Source organism: Ptychodera flava, chromosome 13, assembly GCF_041260155.1.
Source record: "Ptychodera flava strain L36383 chromosome 13, AS_Pfla_20210202, whole genome shotgun sequence".
Classification (NCBI taxonomy): domain Eukaryota; kingdom Metazoa; phylum Hemichordata; class Enteropneusta; family Ptychoderidae; genus Ptychodera; species Ptychodera flava.
Window position 1 is genome coordinate 10,857,993 of NC_091940.1, and position 18,434 is coordinate 10,876,426.

Consider the following 18,434-nt stretch of genomic DNA (forward strand, 5'->3'; position numbering starts at 1 on the left):
GTAAAGAGATTCGAGAGCTTCCTTAGGCGAGGCAAACGTGGAGGGCTTACGTAACCGCTTCACACCTTGAAAAATGCCCGTTGCTAGTCTGTTCTATATTTGTCTGTGATCATGAATAGAACATGGTCCGGTGCACTAAAACGGCTGATATAGGATAATGAATCTTAGAAAATGTAAAAGACAAGAAGAGACCCTCAAAGATATATTCATTGTTACGCGCGCCGAAAAGTTCATATTTATAGGTGTAGTCAGTTAAAGTTGCAACTCAATTTGAACTTCTGCTTCAGCCCCTCTAGCTAAAGCACTCATTTGCCTTATTTAGCCCAAATTCAAAGCGTATGGCTCACTTTCATATTTGGTATGGTGGGAGACCTTCTCGTGCCACATCCTGTGCCTCATCAATTATGTACATATCAATTTCTGGGCTAGCCAATACGCAAGATGTCTGATTTTTGGTACACAGAGATAAATTTCGGAAAAAATCATTTTGCTAATATATCCAACAGACCCACACTACCTTTCATCTCGATTTAACAAATATGTCTGTAAATGCCTGTAAATAAGTGCTACATGCTCTAAATTTCATCGGATGAAGCACCTTATGACATTAGAGGGTTATTGATTATCATTGTGGCACCTTTTGCCAGTGTTTGCAAGTGCTTGGGCCCCGTGAAGCTGCTTGGGGTTGTCTTAGACCCTAAACATGCTATACCATGTATACGTTTCAATACAAAGTTCGTGTCAATGACCACGTCTATGAAGACAACTCCGCCCACTTATTATGTTATATGTCGTCCACTTTCAGTTGTGATTTTTACTGTGCAATTTTAAGTGGGATTTGCTGAGTGAATTAACATTTTGATTTTAGGCCTATAGACTTGAAACACTGACAAATCGATCGATAGTCTTCAGTCCTTACTTGGGTTCTTTCGTCTTGGTCGCATTGAACCTTAACCTTAGTTTGTGACGCGACCTTGAAACGTAGGGCAAGGAGCTCTCGCCATTTGTGTTTAGCAGAGGACTGTTTATCAAATGTATGGAACATTCCTGTAGCTACGAGACCGGTCACTTCAGGTTCGCTACGAGACCGGTCACTTTCTTAGATTCGATGAGAATGAGAATGTGTTAGGAAATTACCCTCCCTAATCCCCTTCATTAATTGTTCAACCGATCATCAACGCGGGGGAGGGGGTATCGCCCTGACTGAATATCTCGTTAGCAGCTCACAAGGTAAAAGACGTATATCACTTCTAACAATATAACGCATACTGTTCAAAGATGTTCAGGGGTGGCCCATTTGATTTCTGGGGAGGGAGCTTGAGGATTTTCGAAAAAAATTGTTGCCGATGAAATGCTGGGGAAAAATTGTCTCTGCCGAAGGGAAGGAAAAGAATGCTTCAAGGATTGCAAATTCTGCAGTGGTGCACCCTTGGGTGGTAGACTAGCACTCAGTGGTCTCTGGTGCATGGCGGCCACCGTGTATCGAACCACACGTGCATGCTCCCCTGTGGCTGACGCCCATTCCAGTCGCCCTCCCACCCCATTACACTACAGATTTCCCGTGATACTTTGCTCAAGTATGTTGATTATCAACGTGATAGTGACTTACCGCAAACTGCACAACTGCCATACTATACATCTTACACTATATCTCAAAGCTGTGTGGCATCCCGTTGCGTAAAGATAAGAAGTCAGTCACCATGCCAGTCTTAATTGCATATTGGAAAATTCGTGGCGTAAGTATCTTGTCACATTGACTTATTGGTGGCGTTAGTATGTTGTCACATCGATTTAATAATGTTCTTGCACATAATGCGAACCATTTCGCTTCTATACTATGGTGGCACCATGAAATAGACCAGGTAAATCCAGCCATGTCTGGTTCCACTCACGGTCGAGGGACCGTGTTCCATTGTTGCTGTGGACTTTGCACCGTATGGATACCAGCAAGTACTACCCCGTGAACTCTTCAGTTGCTTGATCATCTAAGTCACGGAGCTAAGGGAGCCTTCAGTAATTACAAGGGGGGGGGTGGGCCGGGGGAATGGGGGGAGGATCACTTTTTAGAAAACAGTTCAAGGGGGAGGGTCACTTTTTATAAACCTATCTTGGGGGGAGGGTCACTTTTGACAGAAGCTGATATTATGGCCAAAACTTTGATTGTCAGTGTGATATTTCCTGAATAGGAAATCACCAACAAAATACGCACACACTTATAGACCGCCATGCGTAGTGAATGACATTTGGTGAGATTCCAAAATCAAATTTCTCACACAACCATAGACTTGTAACCACTCTAGTCTAATCAAGAACAATAATCTAAATAATCAAGCATGCATAAATGCACAGATTTATCTAATTTTGTACTGAAAAAAAATTATTCATAGTTTCATCATAGACCCCAATGCATAGTGTATTGAATGAAATTTGGTGAAATTCCAAAATCAAATTTCTTACACAACCATAGACTTGTAACCACTCTAGTATAATCAAGAAAATTAATATCAATAATCAAGAGTACACAAATGCAAAGATTTACCTATTTTTGTATTGGAAAAAACTATTCATAATTTCATCATAAACACCATGGATAGTGAACCAACTTTTTAGATGAAATTCAGAAATCAATTTCTTGTACACAAATGTTCATTTTACTTCCCTATTCAAGCAAAGTACATTAAATACATTATCAAACATATATAAAATACAGATATGGCATGTTCTGTTTGGGGTAAATTGTCAATAATTTGCCTGATAGACTCCATGTATTATGATTTGATATTTTTGGATAAAAGCAGTAAATCAGCTACATCTTGCCTTCTTAAAGTTGTACAAAATATGGTGACCCTCCCTAAAATATATGAAAATACCATATCTCTTCAAAAATTCTTGTGTGATAAATTGCGACTGTCCCTCCAAAAACACCAGCCCTCCCCTCTGTAATTTGTCCCTAACATAACAATTGAACCAATTGTTATGTAAATAAGCTGATACTGTTTTAGTTATTCCCGGGGAGAATACCGCAGTGGTTGGGGGGGAGGGTCAAGTTTTAGAATGTCGGACAAGGGGGAGGGTCACATTTTAGACAGGAGGATTGGGGGGAGGGTCACATTTTACGGTACAGGTGTTCGCGAAATTCCCCCGGCCCCCCCCCCCCCCCCCTGTAATTACTGAAGGCTCCCTAAGCAGGACACCGCAGATCCATATTACATGCTGCCGTGGAGTCCGCCGGGCCATGGAGACACGACGTCAAATCTCCTTTGAAATATGACCATAAATTGAGCTAAAAAGACACAAGGTCTGCGTGGTTGTGGGCATATGGTGGGAGACCGGGCCTATTAAAAGCCTGTAAACACACAGCCCTTCCACGCGGAACTAGGGCCATACATGCAAAGGCACACGACACGTCACTTCGCGATTGGTACTGAGAAAGCCTTCTCTTATCAGTGCCGATCTATCGCAAAGCAAAGCGACGTCACGTCGCGTACCTGTGCATACATGTATTATCGAACTACGCCAGTGTTTACCGTAGCTGTGGAAACGCAGCTATCTGTGATGGTGTAGCATAAGACTCTCTCTCACCCCTTCGTTCGCTATGGCTCCGTGAGCTTTGCTCACCTCAACTGCTGAGGGCGGTATCATGGTCTGAGGTGAAGCCAGCGAGGAGCCTTGAGGGAGTCCGGCGACCGTCCACTACTGTCAATATCGATTACTGTCAAGTCATCAGCAATTACTGTCAGTGCTTGATGACTAAATTTGTATTTCTGTCAAAACGTATTTGATCCTGTAACACATAGTCATGTGCACGTAACCAGTCATTCAGTCTTTATGGTATCTATTCAGCAATTGCGTAACACAAGCCTACGATATCAACACCGATATCACTTCTTATCTCATAAGACATGTCTCTCTCGAAAGCTGGTCTAATGGCAGGCAAAATGGAAAAAATATGCGTGGAGTTTTCTATGCATCTATAGATATTTGATAATTGACATAAATGTACTTAATTGGAATAGGGTTGTTAAAACTAGCATGTCTACAAAAAAATTGACATTAGAATTTCACCAAAAGTGTTCATCCACTATACATGGGAGTCTTTGATAAAATTTAGAATGATTTTGTTCCTATGAAAAACTTACTATACTTGAACAAATACAGACGTTGAATAATTAACATAATTGTGCTTGATTAGAATATGATGGTTAAAGGCGCATATTACGTATATAAGAAATCTGATTTTGGAATTTCACTGAAAATGTTCATCCACTATACATGGGAGTCTATGAAGAAACAATGAATAATTTTTTCCCTGTACAAAACAAGCTAAATCTGTCTACTTATAGATGTTTGAAAACGGTACTTGATTAGACTAGGGTGGTAGCAAATGTATGTGTGTGCTAGAAATTGGATTTTGGAATTTCACCGAAATGTAGATTCACAGTACATGGGAGTCTATGATGAAACTGTTAATAATTTTTTCCAATACAAAAATAGGTAAAAATAGGTAAATCTGTGTATTTATTTACCCCGATTATTCATATTAATGTACTTATTAGACTAGGGTGGTTACAAATGGATACATGTGCAAGAAATAGAATTTTGAAATTTCACCGAAACGTTGATTCACTATACCTTGGAGTCTATGAGAAAACTATGAATATTTTTTTTACAATGCTAAGTTAACTTAATCTGTGCTTTTATAGTTGTTTGACATTGATACAAATGTACTTGATTCAAATAGGGTACACAGTCACAGTGTTTGAAAGTTTAGATTTGGACAACAATTATGATATTGGAATTTCACCTGAAGTATAATTTTACTTTTCATGGTACTAGTAGCCTACAGGTAACTGTTAAATATTTTCCATGACAAAACTTGCTATATCTCTAATATCTAAGTAATAGGAATTGTTCATTACCCTCAGCGAGCTCGATTAACAATAAGACAAGCCTTAGAGTTGCCAAGGCAAGATGTTCATGTGACAGATAATTATACTTTTGTTCAGATTTATATTAAAGTGACTTCAGAGAATTATGCACCGAATCATTTTTATCTCCCAGCATTTTTCTGAACACTGAAACTGCTTTTTGACGTGACGGATACTTATGACAATTGAGTGACCCCCCTCTGAGCCGTTTAAAAAAATACATGACCCCCTTTGCAGTTTTCAAATTTAAGGTGACCCCACTGAATTTTGCCGGCCCACCCCCGGCCGCAATAACTGAAGGCCCCCCCCCTAATACTGACAATCGTGTAGTAACAAGTATAGCATAATAAAACTGTATTACACCGCAATAAGTTTTCAAACCCGACTTTTCCCCAATGTGTCTCGATTTCTTTTCACATCGTTCACATGTACAACTCAAAAAAGTCGGATTTCACATCGTGATTTTGATCAGTGATCGTCGTGTGTTCAGGCGGAGAATCGCTGCATCAGGAGCATTGTCACATCTGCCTTCATAGCTCCTAGTGTGCTGCATTGCTGTGTCTACCTATCAATGTTTGCTTTGTCAAACAGAAAACAACTTGACCCTGACCAATTTTTCACTGAAAATGGCACCTCATTCAGAACATAATTGCAGCGACCGAAGACGGTTGACGGAGCTCGCACGAGTCTTGTCCAAAGTCTTTACACACTTAACCAAAATTATCGTTCATGAATGTATTTATTCAATACCACTGGGCAAACGGTGCACAACCCAGCACAATACGGAGTTGACGGGAGTTGGAATGATAAGGAAAGAGACAAAGGTTCATGACATAATTTGTTTCTCAATCGCCATTTCTGAAGTGAATTCACGTGATACTGTGTTTTGCGTTACAGTTAGCACAGCCAATACGCTACCTTATGGAATATGCCGGGATAGATTACAAGGAGAAACTATACGAGTGTGGACCAGGTGAGTTGATAGCACAGGGTTACAAGGCATTATTAGACATGACAAAAGAGTAGAAATTATTTTATTAATACATTTATAATTATGAATATTGTTGATAACAATTCAGTATTTTGTTTCTATTGTGTACGTTGGCACTGAACAGAAAAAGTTGAAAGTAACAAAATACTTTACTTATGAAATCTAGCCCAGAATGCTGGAATTGTACCACTATCAAAGTCTTTTTTCTATCAACAGCAGTACCGAGTACCTTTATTGTCTCTAAGCAACTGCACTAGCAAATCGGCGTGCACGTGTTCGTTTGTACCCCATGTTCAGAAACTGCTCAATGAATTTGTAGTCACACAAATTTCACAAAAAGTGCCTCGAGTAGGGTTAGCAGAGTCTAATCGTCGAAATTCGAATGACATAATAACTCTTATATATATATATATATATATATATATATATATATATATATATATATATATATATACACAAACACACTATATATACATATATACATATATACATACATATACACATATACATACCGGTATATACCTATATACATAGATATATATGTGGTATGTATGTGTGTATGTGTATGTATGTATGTATGTATGTATGTATGTATGTATGTATGTATGTATGTATGTATGTATGTATGTATGTATGTATGTATGTATGTATGTATGTATGTATGTATGTATGTATGTATGTATGTATGTATGTATGTATGTATGTATGTATGTATGTATGTACATATACACATACAAATATACATGCATGCATACATACATACACACACACACATACATACATACACACATTTAATTAATATCTGTTTTAAATAGTTGAGTGATGTCATACTATCTATTGTTGCCTTCCAGCGCCTGATTTCAGTCGTGAGTGTTGGTTGGGTGAGAAACACACTTTAGGTCTCCCATTCCCAAATGTGAGTATCGAACCAAACAGTTAAAACACTTAGCGTGGGCAGATAGTGCGGAGTTTTATTTAGTTTGCCGGGTCCATGTATGTACTAGATTCTTCCTTATTAGCGTATTATATCAACTGGTGGCATCGTCTTTGGCTTGATCAATGCAATTATAGCGGTGAGTCATAGGAAACGCACGAATGAACAATGTGGTATGCATAGATAGTCTCACTATTACTTTTTATGATGCAAAGTAATAGAATGTTTACATATTTACCAGTACAGTGAAAGATCAAAAACTTTGCCTGAAAGCAGGCCACAGAGTATACACTTCAAGTTTTATAAACCAACGAAGACACTTTATTATTTCCCACAGCTTCCCTACATGATTGATGGTGATGTCAAATTGACTCAAAGTAACGCCATCCTGAGGTATCTGGCACGCAAGGCAAATCTCCGTAAGTAACCTATAAATCCTAAACGCATGCGCAATCACAATACTCTCAATGTTCGCGAAAATGTGTGTAGAAAGTTCGTAGGTCCTTATACCAGCCCGAACTGTGTGTACTTCCACTATTTCAACTTAATACAAACCAACTTGTGCATGATCCTTTCGTTGGCGGCAAGTCATTCAATGTATATAGTGACCGCAAGAAGAACGCTGTTAAATGCCACAACGTGTTACATGTAAATTGTGTCGAGACGTATTCCCCGAGGTCGTATTTAGAGTCGTATTAGGTAAACTGGACTGTCATTAGCATTTGAAGTATAATTTAGCATTGCTTTTGTCCCGTTTGTCCTTGTCCCATCCCTAAAATCATGTTCTAAATGCTCGGTGCTCAAGTAAGCCTGCGAGTGGCCAAAATTATTTTTGTTGCTTAATTTTTATTACGAAAAAATATTTGTCAACATCAACTTTGCATATTGTACAGGATACTTTGTGCTGACAAGGCTTATAAGTCTGATTTTAATATGCCGTAAAAGGAGGGGAGGGAGAGACAGAACAAATTTACGGGCTTCCCGCACCAAAATTATCGAAAATATTATCGAGCGTTACATACAGTTCATTTTAGGTGATGTAGCTCCGTACAGCTTTAATTCTGCCGAGACGTTTATGTATCGCCATTTGTACGGAGCCACATATCTTGAAAATGGCGTGCCAGCAGCATTTACTTTGAAATTTCGTCAGCAAAACAAATTGATGCGACAACTTTTTCATTGTGTAACCCCCAAATAAGACTTAGAGATTTGCTATCACGAGTACGAAAAGGACTCGAGAAGATTTGTCGCTTGAGGGCGTTCCTTTCCTTGCTTTGACAGACGTGCACACAGACCCCCCGTACACGTTAGGTGTTGCGTTCACCTTCTTTGTTTGCTTTACTTATTCACAGTAATGAAGAAGTAACATGTAATGTTCATGGTGGACATATCTACTATTAAAGGTTTATTTCCGAATAAATTAAACTTTCAATACGAAAAGAGAGCATCCACCGTGAACATCGTACAGGCGACCAAAGTCGTCCGTACACGACAATTCAAAGCCAACCCTTCACCACCGTCCCTCCACAGTGACCGTGCCATCACACTAGTTAGCTTTTGCTACAACTTCTTCTCTCTCTCTCTCTCTCTCTTCAAAAGTTGGAACCAGTGACACGGAAGTAATCCGCGTGGACATAATGGCAGAACAGTCAATGGATCTGAGAAACTTGATGGTGAGACATTTCTACTATCCACACGCGGAGTGGGTAAGTTCCCGTCATATATTGAAGAGTATTTCCTGGATTTTGTATGTCAGTGGTTTGGCATGTCTCACAGCCACTCTGAAAATTCAAACACGTTGTAAATAATGTCGTGAAACAAAAAGCATTTTACGGAGATATCAGATGATGTATGATTATCGTATACGAACAGCTGATCTCGGTTTTGAAAGCCATCAGTTTTTAGCTCACATTTGGTATATGTATATATATTACAAAGAGAGCTTATATGGTAAGTCGGTGGCGTCTGTGCTATGTATGTTAGTATATGTGTGTGCGTGTGTGCAGATGTACGTCCGTCCACATCAAAAACTCAAAAAACTGCAGCACCTACCATCTTAGTATTTTGTGTATAGTTGCACCCAGGGTGGAGATGTGAATTTGTTCAAATGAAGATAATGGTGTCAAAAATATGCAAATGAGGTGAAAAAGGGAAATCTTGCAAATTGCTAAAACTCTGTAACCACACGCCAGTTTTGGTCGAAACTTGGTATGCAGGTTCATGAAGGTGACTTTGGTTAGATTTGATCACATTTTGGTGAAATTTTCATATCCCATAGTTGTATTTTTGGTGCAATATTCCCCATGTTTGGTCAAAAAATCAATTTCTTCCAAAGCATTTGTTTGATTGTTGTGAAACTTGATATTCTTGCTCGTAGGGTTGACATCTGTTATGTGTAACACGATTGGAACTTATTTGGATAATTTGATAGTGATATAATATTTTTTTCATCCGCAAATGTAAGCTCATCTGGTTTTCTTGTTTTTATGAGTTGTTACGTGTGAGAAAACAAACAAAACGGTGAACTCAGAAATTTGCTTTTAAAACGAATTTAATACGAAAAGTAAAACCAATTGCTAAGTCAAGGGACAGATTACAAACTGTAAAAGTTTACAAGGTTATATATCTCAGCTGGGACGGCACTAAAGCTCAAGATTTGAGTCAGACACCGAGACAAAGTGAACAGTCCTTTGGCTTGCTTGCATGCTTGAGGTTGCACAAATTCCGCAGAAGAAATCCAGCGTTGCTGTGAAGGTATTGAAAAGTCTTGAAATTAACACTGCTAGAGTTTCCAAAGTCTTGAAATAACACGTCAGAGACACGATCCCAAATGTCTGACAGAATATCATGCCGCCCCAGTATTTATACTTAAATGGTTATGTAAAAGAATATAAGAACAATATAGAACTTCTATATGCTAATTACTTTTCTACAATATCTCCACTTACACGACTAATTGAATTTCTAGAAGGTTCCAAACATAGCTAATTTAATTTAAGGTCGTGGAGGACTGTGACCTTGAGAATGTTCTAGACTAATTAATCTCGGGTCATGAGAGTGGGCGGAAATGACCTACATAACAGAGTTATTTGTAATGTTGAAACATTCAGCTATAGGGCAGCCAACACGTTCGAGAAATTTGAAAAATATGAAGATCCAATTATCCCAAATTTGTTCCAATCATGCTCTGTTGGATCTGTAAAATTTGTGGCGAAATTTCCATATTTATATTTTGGGACAAGTTTTCGCTCGCTCGTCCGATTGCTTTGAAACTTGGTATGCATGTACCTGGAGGCAACCATAATTGAGCTACGTCAAATTGTGATTAAATTCTCACATTTGTATTTTGGGGGCAATTATCCCATTTTTGGCCAAAAAATCATTTTCTCTGAAATCGTCCAATTGCTTTTAAACTTGTTATGCATGTTCCAAAAGGGTAATATTAGTTACGTATACTCACTTTTGCTTGCCATATCGCAACCGAATGTAAGCCAAATGTCATTGATGCTTTGTTTTCTATTTCAGGAAGAGATGAAAGAAAATTTCCTGAAGACTATGGCTGACTTGCTGAAAGGCTTTTCTGATTTTCTGGGACAAAACCCATGGTTTGCAGGTCAAAATGTAAGCTATACATTGTTCCCTTACACATTAGACCATGATTGCCAATGCTGTATCTTCAGCTTTTTGTCTCTGTACATGCGAGGTAGTTGAATATTGGCGAAAAATTTAAATTCTACCCAAACAGTGCTAATTAATATGATTTGCAAAAATGAATACTTAGGGGTTATTACACGAAATTTGGGCGATACCGCGTCGTATTCGAGTGATGTGTCCGTATTTTGACGAGTTGCGCAGCAACGAGTCAAAATACGGACACATCACGAGAATACGACGCGGTATCGCCCAAACTTCGTGTAATAACCCCTTTATCATACATGCATGCTTTGGTTATGACTGTTTTCCTTCAGACGCTCCGAAATTAGCAACGAAATCAACTTGAAATCGACCTTGCTTCCTCCAGGCTGTACTTATAAAAAGTTGGTTGCTAAGGACAACCGTATCACTTCTTGATATTATTCCGCTATTGGGCCATTCCACTTCGAAGGAGGGTTTGTGGAGCACTTTTAAGGCGAACAATTTAAATATTACGATGTCGACACAGATTTTTACAATTTGAAGAAGATTTATTTTAATTTAAAATGACGGTGGATGTAAAACATAGTCAGGAGTTTGTTAAATGGGAGTATTTTCGTGTTTTGATACATAACCTCATCCCTGCGTGAAAGTTATGAGGCCACCAAAATCGGATCAAAATACTCGCGCCACGCCAGCGTTCGATTTCAAACTCGATCGCGTATGAACAGCTGAGAAGCATAGAGCAAGCAGCTCTGCGACATCTATGAATGCACAATAGATATAATTCCCGTACCAGTCACTTTATCTCGAAGAATTATACATGTCGCCAGACGTCAGATGTGCGGTTGGATTTTTGAGGCTCATTTTGGCTGTAAACGATGTAATTCACCGCCCAGATACTTCAGCTCATCAACAGGAAACTTGTCGTAAAGCGGTTCTATCATGATGCACTGTCAACGGATATCTTACATGTAATCTTCAGCAGCGTAGACGGACACGATTCAAACACTGCACCAACACGGGTGGGACCGGCCGTGAACGATGACAGGTGTCGGCAAATGATACAAATTTTCAATACGGCGTTTGTTTGTATGTTTTTGGTACAACTGTACTCGTGCCTAAGTGCAATGCCCATGAAGTGACTGCAAACAACAGAATTTTGACCATAATCACAATGACGTTTCGGATTGTCATTTGTTATTTTTATTATTATGTTTATTTCGGTACTTTGGCCTCCGGCCTATAGTACAATACATTATACAATAATTATAAAATTACCTGGACACATATGAGGACTACAATTATGACAAAAGCAATTGACAAAAGAAATTCCAAATGGACTACATCTCAAGGTCACGTTTACGTCGCTCTCTCCGTTTGAAAGCAAAAAATACAAATTTAGCCAAATACTCTGTAGTTCGAGACTCTAACTGCATTAACATCACAAATTTCTGGTAATTACAATCTCTATAAAAATACCTCGGTAAGGCCAGAGAAAAAAAAAAATCTTGTTCATCGGATTTTTTGGACCAAGTCCCAGGAGCGGCGAGCGAATTTTTTTTTTTTTTTTTTTTTTAGGCCGAAGGTAAACGCGGTTCTCTGGCATTTTTGCACAGATGCAGACAAGGCAAGATAATTGTTTCCCTTTTTACCAGAAATATCTCAGACAAGAAACACTGATACTGGTAACTGAATTCAATACTATATTTCCCAACAATAACATAGGCAATTACATTCACAGTTAGTGTTTGCACAACATATTCTGAGTATTCTTGACCGCGGACATCCGGGAACTTGCGCTTTTAACGTCATTTTTGCGTCACACTGCCGTGAGAACAAAATATTGAACTGTGAATATTTCAACCTTTACAGCAGAATTCAAAGTTTCAACATTATGTCAATGATAAACACTAAGTTCTGTCCCTTGTCACATAATTTCTGCATTGTTCACTGTCCTGTATAGTCAAATCCCAATTCACCTCACTCGCGTGCGTGAGGTGAAAGTGACGTCACTTCGCGGTCAAGAATTTCAACATTCTCTCAGAATAAAACTGAAATGTACAGCAAATCACTGAAATCCAACAATTCAGTATTGTCCTTTAATATTGCCCTAGTGGGACCTAGCATCTGAGTTTTTCATTTTACTTTGGCCCCATGTTTTGGCCTCTTACCCACAGGTGTTCGGAGTTGCCGGTGTACATGCATCTATGCATGTACACCGGCAACTCCGAACACCTGTGTCTTTACCACTGTCTCTACACATTTTACACAATGGTCTAACAACACTGTACTGTGATCGGAATGAAGTTATATATTCATCATTCAGATCGTACTTTAACATCGACGCAACAAAGTGTTTTGTCATTGCCGTAATTTTTATACTTTCGATGCAATTTTCATTCAATCGGGCGCACCGTCCATCTGCTGTCACGATCTTGTTGAATAAATCGCCAAACGTATTCAGGACAAACACTGAATAGCGTCTTTGGAACTAACTGTTGGCCATCACGTCGAATGTTGGCGATCAAATTAATACTCACGATGTGACATGTACAAACCTTTACAAAACGAGGAAATTTCTGGCCAAATCGACCCACTTTGCGTCGTGATTCTTCAAATTCAGACGTCACAACAACGTGTTGGCGGTCAACTACGTCGGAAGTCTCATTCAAAATCCCGTGCCCGCGAAAACCCGACAAAGTGTAGGGCGCCAGCAGCGGCAGTACTAAAAATATTTGTAATGCGGAAGTAAGAATTTGCCGCGATCAAAAAAAAAAAAAAAAATTCCAAATACGCCAAAGTAGAAGCGGCGATTCCGATGAACAATTTATTTTTTCTTCCTGGCCTAAGTACTTTTCTCTCAGGTCATCATAAAGCGGACAAACCAAACAAAAGTGATATTCGTCTTCTACTGCACCATATTTACAGAACACACACTTTCTATTCTCCCTTGAAATACCTCTTAAACGATCAGATTCGATCCTTAATTGGTGGGTTGACGATCTCAAACGACACAATGCTGATCTTAAGTGATTGTCCTCAATATTTGTAAGGTAAAATTCACAGTTGAAAGTAATTGTCATTTGTCTTATTCGCTCAGCTGTGATACCAACGAAGGTCATGCATACCAGCGAAGGTCACGCGTACGCGTCGCTGTAAGTAGTTCGGTCACAGTGAAAATATTATTCGTATTTTCACAAGTTAAAGAGGCACTCCCACTTGGTAACATTTTTAAAACACATTCTTTTCATGCCAATGGTCGATATTTGACGTGGCGACTGCGCGCAGATCGCGAGATATCGTAAAAAACCTGTCATTTTCCGAGAGTATTTTTCACATCCCGAAGTTTTACGATCGTTTCTAATATTGACCCGAAATTACCCGAAGGTTTGTTGTTGTGCTGATTGACGATATTCTAGGGAGTCTACAATAAGTTCGAACGACGCAATTAATTTACTTCTCACTGCAAAGACTTTATATATAGCATTATGCCATTACCTCAGGTAAGTTTTGTAAAACTTCTCCTTAGTTTTTGTCGTTTTCATTATTTTTAATCAGTTGTACTATATTTTTAACCAATACTACATAAACATCAGTTTTTACGTGTCAAATATTAGCCCCCTCCGATGACTACATGTTGTCGTCTGCCACACAGTACGCCGCGCGCGTGGTATGCGTCTGTGTATACCACTCGGCGGCCGCTATGTATCAACCGCACGTAACTGTGCTAGTCACCTATGCGAATTCCGGTGGAATCAAACTTTGTTTTCCGTTTTTCTCAGAGTCAGTAAGACTCGGCTTTCCCCCTGGGGGCATGACCGATCACCTACGCGAGTGGTACTGTGGCATACAGCAGCGTAAGCGTAGACTCGTACTCCATAGCTTAGTTGACAATGGCCCGGGTGCCGAACGTTCGATATTCGGAAGCTGAATTTAGGTGGGCCACCTGAATTCAAACTTTTACTTTTTTGAGGACATGTTTTTATCGATATCTCGCGATCCGCGCGCAGTCGCCACGTCAAATATCGACCATTGGCATTAAAAAATGTGCTTTAAAAATGTTATCAAGTGGGAGTGCCACTTTAAAATATGGGTTCATATCAATACCGTCCGAACAATAGAAGAATGGCAATACAGGCATAGCATGTATGATAATAATCTGTCTTGCACCGTGTACCAATCGTCTCTTTTAGTAGAGGTATGCATGTCACACGTGTACAGTTTATTGACTTGGCTGTCTTTTCCTCTTCAAAGTCGTGTACGAAGCATAATATTCATTCTGGATAAAGAAACTTGTAGTTTATCAAGCATATGAATATTTTTAAATGTTGTCGTTCTGATTCGACTGATACCGATCTCTATTTCAGATAGAGTCGTATTTGCCAGCAATCGATATGAGCAATTTGTATGTGATATTTGATTATTACAGATTACCTTTGTCGATTTCGTCATGTATGAGTTGATGGACCAACTTCGTGAAGTCGATTCCAAAATACTGGACAGCCACAAAAACTTGCAAGTGAGCATTACTTTCCATTTACAGGATTTAAATCGTTACTGTATGATCTACATGTTCGCTCATCCGCTTATAATCACGATAAATTATTTATATACTGAATGTTGGATCGACTGATTTACCGACTTGTAATAATTATCAATCAATCCTCGTAGCTTAAATCCGGAAAATTGTCTTCACTGGTAATTGAAGACAGGGTATTCACTGGTAATTGAAGACAGGGTATTTCTGAGTTTACTCGAGTTGTAAACTGTGTGATTGTCAAAGTGTGTGTCTGATGTGATCACTATCAAATATATTTCTTTTTTTGAAATCACCAGGACTTCATGGAAAGGGTTGAGGTAGGTATGACCAACTAGTTAATTTTAGCCTTTAACTTTGAGATACGCTCGTGGTGGTTTAGTGTTTTGTGGTCGATGGTCAAACATTTCACCATTACAGGTTACAAACATAGTTACCAGACTGTAAAGCCATCTTCGGACTAATACAATAGTAATAATAATCACCATCATCATTGTCATCATCATCATCATCATCATCATCATCATCATCATCATTTTCAAGTATAGTCTATTTAAATGTATACCAACATTAAGCCGTTCAATGTAGTTGTCGCAGTTACATTTTTACAATACTTCTTCTACATGAAAAGCATTGCTCTACCACCTGATGGTGATTGCACCGTGTTATAGTCCCTGCAGGTTCTTGCACGCGTGCTTGATGTTTCTGAAACCATTTTTGTGCGGAGAACAATGATAAAGTGAGGTTTTGCAAAGACATTAACTAACCTCTAGTCAAGATTCTCTTTATTTATACTAACTTAATCTTAAACGATGCATTTTCTTTCTTGAACCATGGTACTAGGCTCTGCCAAGAATCGCCGCCTACAAAAAGTCAGACCGCTTCATGAGTCGACCAATCAACAACAAGATGGCCAAATTTGGTTACGAATAAGTACACATATAGACAGTTGAGAAACTCGAGACTGTCTATGGTATGGTTTCTCGACTATCTCTGTCTATGGTATACACCACAAGAATTGTGTACAAGTAGGCTAACTTTGCCTTTAAGTGAATCAATGGTATCAGGTTTTAGATCGATGGCAAGACCGACAATCGGGGAAGAATCATCACCAGTACTTTTTAAGAGGCTGATAGTTTGAATTTATTTAGAGTCAAGACACTGTAGATGTAAATTTTGACCATGATGGAAAACACGCTTCAGCATCCAAATGAATAAATGTACGTTATATGCATTTAATATACATAGACTCCTGTTTTATATTCATGTTGTTTGCCTAAAACTTTCTCTCTCACACTAATGCCGGAAGCTTGTAAGTTTTTTTATTTAACCGTTATTGATTTTAAAGATGAGTGGGGAAACATAGTGTTGTCACAAACAAGGAAGAGGGTTTTAGTCGAACAAATATTCATGAAAACAAATATATATGAAAGTGAGGTAAAGGTCCGTGAATCAAGTTATCAGAAATTTAGTCGGCATTTGAATTATTTTCTCAAAAACAACATTGTACGCCATGCATAGTCTTGGCAATGGTAAGGCTTTGTATTTCAAAATATTGTTTTTGTATATATGTAGAAGGATAAAAATGGATTAGTTTGTCAAAAATCATATAGTTATGTTCTCTTTACGAAATTTATATTCGGCATCAGAAGACACACCCACCCATGGCACACAGACTCACTCTCTCTCTCTCTCTCTCTCTCTCTCTCTCTCTCTCTCTCTCTCTCTCTCTCTCTCTCTCTCTCTCTCTCTCTCTCTCTCTCTCTCTCGTTATTGATTGCGTTCTTCAAGTAAAGAGGCTTAATGTTCATGGATTTTCTTTAACAACTACACTTTTTGCATCTTGATATACCGACTAGGTAAGGTTCATTTAAGGTAGAATGCACCTCGGGGACAGACATTCGGACTCTCAAACTTTTACAATTCTCTTCTGATATACCACATGTTGGGGTTCATTTTAAAGCTCTTGATGAAAGAAAACTTTTTACCGGCTTAGTTTTTCGAAATTCGAAAATTTTTATTTTTCTCAATAGAGTTAACACAGGGATGGCGGCCATATTGAATTTCTAATATCGGTATAACTTGGGCAATTTGTTTCTCTAGTACCAAAATTTGCAGGGTGACCCCCTATTTTTATTCTTGATTTTGAAAGAGAATGATTGAAAGATTCCTTGAGGAAAGTTAGAGCAAAAGTTTAAGTCTTTCACTTTCGAGGTGCATACTTCCTTAAGTAACAAAGTAAGGAAATTCTAATCAGAGATTTCATTTCAGGCGAGATTTGAAAACTCTTGAAAGGCTCGGCGAGAAGATACGTCTGTGTAGGTAATTTACGCCAAAACGACAGGTAATTGCAGACAAAACGTCATTTTCCTATTAGGCAGAGAATTTACAAGTAGCGGTACCAGTATGAAACCTTTGAATTGAACAAAGGCTCTATGGCAACAATAGAGAATTGTCATGACAGATTGGAGCCAGTTCTGACGGATTCCACTGTAAAATCTCAAAATCATGTTTATCACTGCAGGTGGCAATAGCAGTTCGCCACAAGGGGTAATATCTAATTTAGCAGGAATGTTAAACATGGTTCTTTCCACACTTCAGTTGTACTTGTCTGTGACGACATGTTGGTAAAAGACAATGTAGCTGTGTTGATCTACAACACAATATAATCTAAGGATCTTACGTCATATTGACGTAGGATCTTTTACGTCAATACGAATGGGGGCGTATGACAATACTGTACTTGAGAGAGGTATCTTGAATTCATAAAATTCTGAAAAATTCAGGAAAATTTGATGGCAGGGTGAATTCTGCAAATCTCTGTAAAGTACAACATAATCAGCTTGGCGTATACATGTCTGTACTTGTCGAAATTATGCCTTTCGACGTCATACAATGAATGGACTGTTACCAAACCTCAGACTGTATTGTCTTTGGCGGTTATTGAAAATTGATATTGATTCCTCGTCAATACTACGTGTATGGTAATCGGCATTGTATTTGAGGGAGGTATCTGACATTCACAAGATTCTGAAAAGTTCACGAAAATTTGATGGCAGGGGTGAATTCTGCAAATCTCTGTAAAGTACAACGTACTCGGCTTGGTGTGTACGTGGCTGTACTTGTCGAAAGTATGGTCGACGTCCTAATACAATGGACTGTCATTGACAAGCAAATCAAAGGCATATCAGTGACAATATAGAAAACCAGCAATGACCACAATAAATTAAATAATTCGATGCCTGCTAGAATGTTCAACTCCAGTCAGTGTTCATATTTCCGATTGCGAGTTTTCCCGAATCGTCAGCATCATTAGCAGAAAGGTATTATCGGTCACCCGGCAAAACTTTTTTAATCAAGCCTTTTACAGTGAAAAGAAAGGCACAGAATATCATTGATGATTCAACT

General features: G+C 38.7%; 1 protein-coding gene across 1 annotated transcript; it reads left to right on the forward strand.

The window, feature by feature from the left end:
* The first annotated feature begins 1,574 nt into the window (after nucleotides 1-1,574).
* Nucleotides 1,575-16,265, forward strand: LOC139147392 (glutathione S-transferase Mu 1-like). Its single transcript, XM_070718474.1, has 9 exons — nucleotides 1,575-1,736; nucleotides 5,826-5,901; nucleotides 6,771-6,835; nucleotides 7,191-7,272; nucleotides 8,453-8,559; nucleotides 10,379-10,474; nucleotides 14,919-15,008; nucleotides 15,326-15,346; nucleotides 15,870-16,265. Exons 1-9 carry the CDS (start codon nucleotides 1,701-1,703, stop codon nucleotides 15,957-15,959), a joined length of 663 nt encoding a protein of 220 aa, XP_070574575.1. The 5' UTR covers nucleotides 1,575-1,700; the 3' UTR covers nucleotides 15,960-16,265.
* The last annotated feature ends 2,169 nt before the right edge of the window (nucleotides 16,266-18,434 follow it).

What these genes read in the sequence shown, in the direction of transcription:
- LOC139147392 (XM_070718474.1), top strand. Translation starts at nt 1,701, where the DNA reads ATGCCAGTCTTAATTGCATATTGGAAAATTCGTGGC. An exon ending in ACTATACGAGTGTGGACCAG is followed by an intron (nt 5,902 to 6,770) that starts GTGAGTTGATAG and finishes GTTGCCTTCCAG; the next exon opens with CGCCTGATTTCAGTCGTGAG. An exon ending in GGCACGCAAGGCAAATCTCC is followed by an intron (nt 7,273 to 8,452) that starts GTAAGTAACCTA and finishes TCTCTTCAAAAG; the next exon opens with TTGGAACCAGTGACACGGAA.